Source organism: Montipora foliosa, chromosome 3, assembly GCF_036669935.1.
Source record: "Montipora foliosa isolate CH-2021 chromosome 3, ASM3666993v2, whole genome shotgun sequence".
NCBI classification, from domain to species: domain Eukaryota; kingdom Metazoa; phylum Cnidaria; class Anthozoa; order Scleractinia; family Acroporidae; genus Montipora; species Montipora foliosa.
The window spans coordinates 10372033-10378977 of record NC_090871.1 but is presented as its reverse complement, the minus strand read 5'-3'; the positions used below and the strand labels follow the sequence as shown (position 1 = coordinate 10378977).

Here is a 6945-nt window from a genome sequence, read left to right as displayed (position 1 = left end):
CATGCTAACAGAGTACTGAAGACTGACTGATAAATAACTATTGAATGAGAAACCAATGCTTACTGCCTTTAAACAGATAACTGTTGGTGTACAGTGTACATTTTCCCAATTATGAGGTCACAACATTACACTGAAGTTCATCCTTACTTTTCAATCCTCATTATTTTGCATTTCTCTTTGCTACCAGTTTATAAGTGAAAGTGTTTTGAATTTATATTGCAAGATGAGACAAAGAAGAGTGGGCGTCGGCTTCTTGGAGATGTACACTTTTCAGAGGCAAAGACAAGAGCAAGCTGGATAACCCCTGTTCCTGGAGGTTGGTAGACAATGCGACAATTTTTAGCTCTTCTGTATTGTTATAACTGTGTGTAATACTTCTTGTGTGAGATCTTACTTGTTTTGACATCACGCAGCGAGTTTCTAGCAGTAAATCACAAACCACTATACTTGCACTAAAAGGGAAAAGGGCCGCATTTATCCTTGCTCTAAAACCCAGTAATGCTTTAAAAGCACTGGTCAGTCTTAGTGAATTGAGGCTGTTGTCGATGTCACAGAGTGTCCCTCTTTAACCTAACCAACTAGGGCAGTAATTATGATAATTACATGATTTTCACCGACTCGGGGGGTTAACCTTGTGACTTCCCTTACAGCAAATGGTACCACAAATCTTATTGTGGAGTTTTTTTGCACTCCTTTTTTGAAATTGGGGCCAACTCCTGAACCGCACCAAAAAAAAAAGAAAACATTAAGAAAGATCGTCTGGTGTTAGAAAGAGTAAAATCTATCAAGTCACACGGCCAGGAGTCAATGGGTTAAAACAGTTTTGTTTATAGCATTACAATAGCGAGTCTTCGAGTTTCACACCCACATGAATTTTGCTTGTTTCTTTTATTTGGCAGGTGTTGGCCCAATGACGGTCGCCATGTTGATGATGAATACAGTGGACAGTGCCAAGAGGTCTCTGCACATGCAAAAGGTCTCTCCAACTTTGAAAATGGGTCTAACCTTAGCACCATTGTTCCCTTACTTCAAACGTTTAGTATTGCGTAAATGAAATGTTTCAAATGAGACAGTGTAAACTCAGACTGTACAAATGTTGAAATTCAATAATGTTGTGGTGTTGTGGCTGTCATTACCAACGGATGAAGCAGGCCATACATTGTACATGTAGATAGTGGGTCTTTTCCAAATTGTGGTGCATTGTACAATGTATCATTATTAAATCTTGTAGTAGCCAGTTAACGATGGCAGCCCTCGGGTGCATTGGTCTAAGATGTGACAAATGATAAGTTCCAAAGTGCCATTGAAAAGGGAACTTCCCCTCCCACAAAAAAGTAACAGAAATTAATTCTGACAATCAAATTTGTCATACTTTTTTTCGAAGAGTGTTTACATCAGAAGTATTTTATTTTTTATGAATTTCAGAATTAATTATTAATTTTTTATTTTCACATTATTTTTGTGAGCACTACCATCTTGAATAATAATAATAATAATAATAAATAATGATAAAATATCGTGACTTTGTCACCATTGTCAGAACAATAGGGCAACAGTTACTGTTACATGTATCTCAAATATTCAAGATAGTGGTTCATGGAAATTTGAAAGTGAAAAAAAGTGATTCTACAATAATACCCTGTCTGGTAATTCCTTTCTGATCCGATACACCCTTTCAAAAAAAATCTTAAGCACATTTGATCACCAACATTAATTTAATTTGCTCTTCCAGTTTTAAGTTATTCTTCTATGAGTAGGAGTGAAGTTTCCCTTCAACCGTCCATTGCTTACCTAAAACAAAAACGGGACTAATAGTCTAATATAAACTCAGTGTTACTACGTTTTGCTTTTCATTGTCATTATTTGTCACCAATGCAAAAATGGAAGAGGTTTGTGTTGTGGAAAAATTAAGTTTTTAACAGTAATTGTAGTTTAATAGGAATGCATGTATTAGGTCTCTTTTTCCGTGAGGCCATCCCTAAAACTTTTGCAATGTAATGTTCTATACAAAAATTATGGCCAACATGAAGGTTGAAATGAGTGTCTCTGTGGTAAAATTATAGCTGCAATGACAAGGGTTCTAATTTCAATTGGTAAGTGCCATGGTGCTCTTTTGAATAAAATACATTGTTTGAAATTATGGACAAAGTAACCAGGAACAAACTGCAAAATGCTTAAGGCAAAAGTGTAATTATTTGAGTCAGGGAAGGATCTGTGACCATGTGAGGTGCAAGGCAGTTTTCTACAGAATCGTACAATATATTATTTTTGCATCTAACCATTGCGAAGGTTTGATTTTCTGCTGAAAATGCAAGTTTCCTGTTTAGCCTGGTGCCCTTTTTGTGCCAAACAGAATGCCATGTTTAACTTAATGTTGGTCTCTGATTACATGTACCTCTAGTACAATACTCAAAGGAAATCTTAATTGAGGCCCAACGATGTACAAGTCAACTAAGTGTGTTGGGAGTCACTTCACCCAAACATAGTTGTCTGCGCACATTTTGATCTCTTGACAAGCAAGCTTTGCTTCGCTCATCTCCTTCTCCCTTTTTCTCTCCTCTATAAAGGTTTACATTAATAAATGTGACCCTACGTGAGGTCATCCGTGTTAAGTGAATTATCGGCGAGCATAAACTAAAAGCAACACGACGCCATTCATTCATGAACTCAAGTGCTTTTACTCCCAGTCACGTGATCAGGTACAAAGTACAAACTATGACGATTTCAACATCACAACAATCCGTGTTAATGAAATCCGATTACGTAGAAACATCCACTCATTTGAACGACTTTATTTCTAATAACATAATTATGGTTTAGTCATCAGTTCAGCTGAGAAAGGATACATTATTTTGTGTGGTTTTCACTCCATTAGTCTGGCAGCTGTTCGATTGACAGAGTAAAGTCTATTAAGTCTCACTCGTAGGAGTCGATGGGTCAAAGGGAACTTATTACAATGTACTTTTTGAGTGGATGTAGTGATTATTAACCAATGGACTCCTAAACCGCTCCCATTGACCAGTAAAATCATTTGGTGTTAGAGTAAAATAATTATGTTAAGTCTCACCCATAGGAATCAATCGGTAATTAAGCTATTGCTTGTGGCTTTGTTCATATCAGCCTGGTTTTTAGATTGTTTTGTGGTAATTTACTGCTGTGTATTCCAATTTCACACAGATGAAAATGTCATGCTCTTTTTGTGTTCAATAAGTCGGAGTCATTTCATTTTGGTTTTAAGACAAAGAAAAACATCTTCTTGTTGTGCAGCGTTTTGTCCAGGTCCTTCCCTTTCTCAGGAAACATTACTTAGTAGGAAAGAACGGACATTTTCAACTGGAATAACTTCTTATTTTATTAATCCAGTTACCCAATGCTTGCGGTACAAATTGGGAAAAGGACACTGTAGAAACTAACCCAAATCAATGAATCATCTCAAAGCAAAAAAAATTCTAGGCAAAACCAGAGAATCCGGATTCCAACTTTTCTGTGCATAGTCTTGGACCAACAATAACGTTAACCTTGATCCAGCTTGCATGTTAAGAGTGGGAACAATTAGGCGAAAGGCTAACGCTCTCACAATTTTGCTCCCCAAGGATCAATCTCGTCAGATAGTGAACAACATTGTATAGGCACAGTGATAAGGATCTGTAAGAGTTGAAATCAGATTTTCTGATGATGTGCTTGCCTTAATTATAATAATTAAGCCAAGCATATCATCAGATAACAATATTATTATTATTATTGCAAAAAAATAATGTTTAATACCGGTAATAACCACTCTTTGTCATGTAATGTTTCTCTTCATGATTGTATCTTTGGAAGGTGTGTTGAACTGAAATAAAAATGATTTCTGACTGATTTTGTTGGTAACTACATGTACTTGATTAACATCTAACTTGCGCATCATAACTTGTTTCGGAACCTACAACTGATTTGTAATCATCCCTTTGAGCCAAGATAAGTTGGATTAGAAGAAGGCTTGTCAGAATGGACTTGTGGACGTGAACAACACTTGTGGTAAAATTTGAACTTTGTTACATTTTTTTTCTTTTCTGTGGAAAACTGTCTTGTATCTTGTATGGTCTCCAAGCACCTCGGCCAATAAACGTAATTTCTGGATCTTGATAATGCAAGCTGCACTAAAAATTTCCCAGTGTGGCACAATCTTTTTTTGCTACGCTGTTGTGCACCATCAATTTCCAATAAAGGGCTGCTCTTATCCAAACCCTGAATTGTACTGCCCCAGTATAGACAGAGAGGACACACATGCAATTAGACCTTATGCCCCATACAATAGTGGTGACCAACAAACCCAGAGTACAGTACCTCAACCCATCTTCTTTGACAAACATTTTAGATCCATTGCTTCAAGTTACTTTGTGTCTTATTTCTAATTGGTTCATTTCACAGGGAGGTCCTTGGAACATCCGTTATTTGCCACTCAATCTTAAAAGACCTGTTCCTAGGTACTGATTAGTAGATAACACCAGGAAATGATATCAGTTCCATCATGTTGGTGTCCCAGACTTGATCTCTATTCCTGTGGAAACCTTTTCTTTTCTTTCAGTTTAAACAAAAAAAAAAGTTGTTGATATGACGAGTGAAAACCAAGATTTTTGCATATTAAAGTTTATCATGGGTGCTAATGCCACTTAACCAGTAAAAATTGGATGATTTTGTTGATCCATTGCTTGTTACATGTAGGTCAGATTGGTTCACATACTTTTAAAATGTGAAATTTTTTCCGTCTCTAGTTGGGTTACAAAAAAAGAGGCTTTGAAAGCAGAAAAGAGGGGATGCAATGTTTGTTCTATCTCTATTTATATTTACATGAAGAGTCTTTCCCTCTGGAATTGCTGACGATTTGTTTAAGTGGAAGAAAAGAAATTTTTGGACCAAGAATACCGTTCATTTTCTGGAGTGTTAAATAGTATTGGGACTCCAAATGTGGCTATTTGCCTTGCTTTCTTAGACTGCCATTCTTATACCATGCTTGTCCTTATTCCATCATTTTTGTCCACATTTCATCATCTCTTCCGCATCCATTTACGGTCATCCAAACCCCATCCTGATTATTGTCTTAAAGGTTGTTTTATTTTCATCCCCATTCGTCCAGAGATGCAGGTACATTGTAATTACTAGATGCATGGCCATTTAAGTGTCACAAAAGTGTTCCCTAGCTCTTCTCTCCAACTTCAACATCACTCGCAGGGCTGTCAATACATTTGAAAGTAGAAGAAAGTGAGCTTGGCACATTCTTGGACACCATATTGTTTCGTCAGATTAAGCGCAAGACTGGGAACTATTTAGGCATTCCACACCATTCGCATGAACGATCAAGCCCAAGCATTTCTTTGGTGATTTAGACTTGTTTAATTAATCTTCGTAAAATATGCCTCTACTCAAAACGGGGACAAGAATGTTTGAAAGTTTCTTCAACGATATTTAACAAGTTTAAGTTTTTTCACCTTGATTGGTAAAATGAGACGAAAGTAGCCAGCTGAAGATGGCTTACTAGCCGGCGGTTTGCTACCGTCCCTTATTGACAGCCCTGACTCGCATGTGGGTTTACAGACAATATTATTAATGTTGCAGTGTCCCCCAAACTCCATTCCTCGAGTAAAGATAATCACCTGCATTTACCCTCTCCAAAAAACAATGTTAAAGCTTATACATACCTCATTGCTAGAAGAGGTGGGAAAACGATGCTTAGACTTTAGGGAGTGTGATATCAAAATTGAGCTTGCATCTAATTACCTGAATTTCTGGATATACAGAAAGAACCAAATTCTTTATCCCTGTTATGTTTTTGTCTAGCTGGTGTGGCCATTTTCCAGCCAGACGTGGCTGCTGTAAGACCATTTGCATCGTCTCTTTGCTTTACCTGAGCAAGTTTATTTATCTTGTTTGGGAAATCATGCACAAGCCTCAGTCTTGTGTCTATGTAAAAACTGAGTGCTTTTTTTATTGTTGTGAGTATTACTGATTTTTATTATTAATTTATTTTCAATTGCTAGTGATATTGATATCTCCAAGGAACAGATGCCCAAGAAAATTTCTACAGTAGCGAAAGAAGCTACTATTCTTGAACATGAGGTGAGCTAAGTGGACAAGGAAGTACCCTAGCTGTCATTGAAAAGCAAAATTTGGCAGAATATTTCTAAGTTGAGCCCATTGAAAAACGTGACTACCCTGTGAGCAGTTGATTTCTCCCACACTTCCCGAGAGAGAAACCGCTACGAGCAACTGTTTAATATTCCATCGCGCATGTGTGAAGTACGTCACACCCCATGTGATGCATATGACATCACTTCGTCTTCGTAGGTAATCACTACACAGCAGGCTTGCCAAAACGCAGCATTTACATAGCTGAATGCACGCGCAGGTGCCAAAACAAGTTTACTAACTCGTTTTATCTGTTCAAATTTAATTTATTCGCCCTTGGCACTGGATGGCAGCTCACTCAAAGAAACTAACGGTTGCTCGCAGTGGTTTCTCTCTTCAAGTTGGGAAGCATAGGAGAAACCAACTACTCGCTGGGTAAATGTGACCAGAATCAAAGGCAAAAAAATGTTGTGTTAGGCAGTTAATAGTTGATAGTTTCTGTTTGTTTGAAGTCTTAAATCACTGGATGTACGTGTATTCCCAATAAATGCCAAAAGAAAACTGTAATTAGGTGTATACCTTTTATAAACCTGATTACAGTAACTGGTTAAATTGAGTTGAGAAGGCTTAAAAAATCCAAAATGGTCAGATTCATTTCACATGCTTGGTATGGCAACAAAGGACACAGTGTATAGAATTGAAGAAAGAAAAATAAAGGAACTCCAAAGAAAGCCCAATCCCATGTCAGGACAATGCATTGTCATTATTGTACAAGGTGTACATCACAAATTGTATCAGCCACATAAAAGGCCACAGGCAAAGTTGCTTTAGACATACTCT

General features: G+C 37.2%; 1 protein-coding gene across 1 annotated transcript in view; it reads left to right on the top strand.

Annotated features, from left to right (window-relative positions):
* Positions 1–6945, top strand: part of LOC137996719 (C-1-tetrahydrofolate synthase, cytoplasmic-like) — a 44670-nt gene that overhangs the window by 13115 nt on the left and 24610 nt on the right. The window contains exons 11-14 of the mRNA XM_068842264.1: positions 224–316; positions 900–976; positions 4411–4466; positions 6018–6096. Of these exons, the coding sequence (XP_068698365.1) occupies positions 224–316; positions 900–976; positions 4411–4466; positions 6018–6096 (305 nt within the window). The remainder of the gene's footprint in view (positions 1–223; positions 317–899; positions 977–4410; positions 4467–6017; positions 6097–6945) is intronic.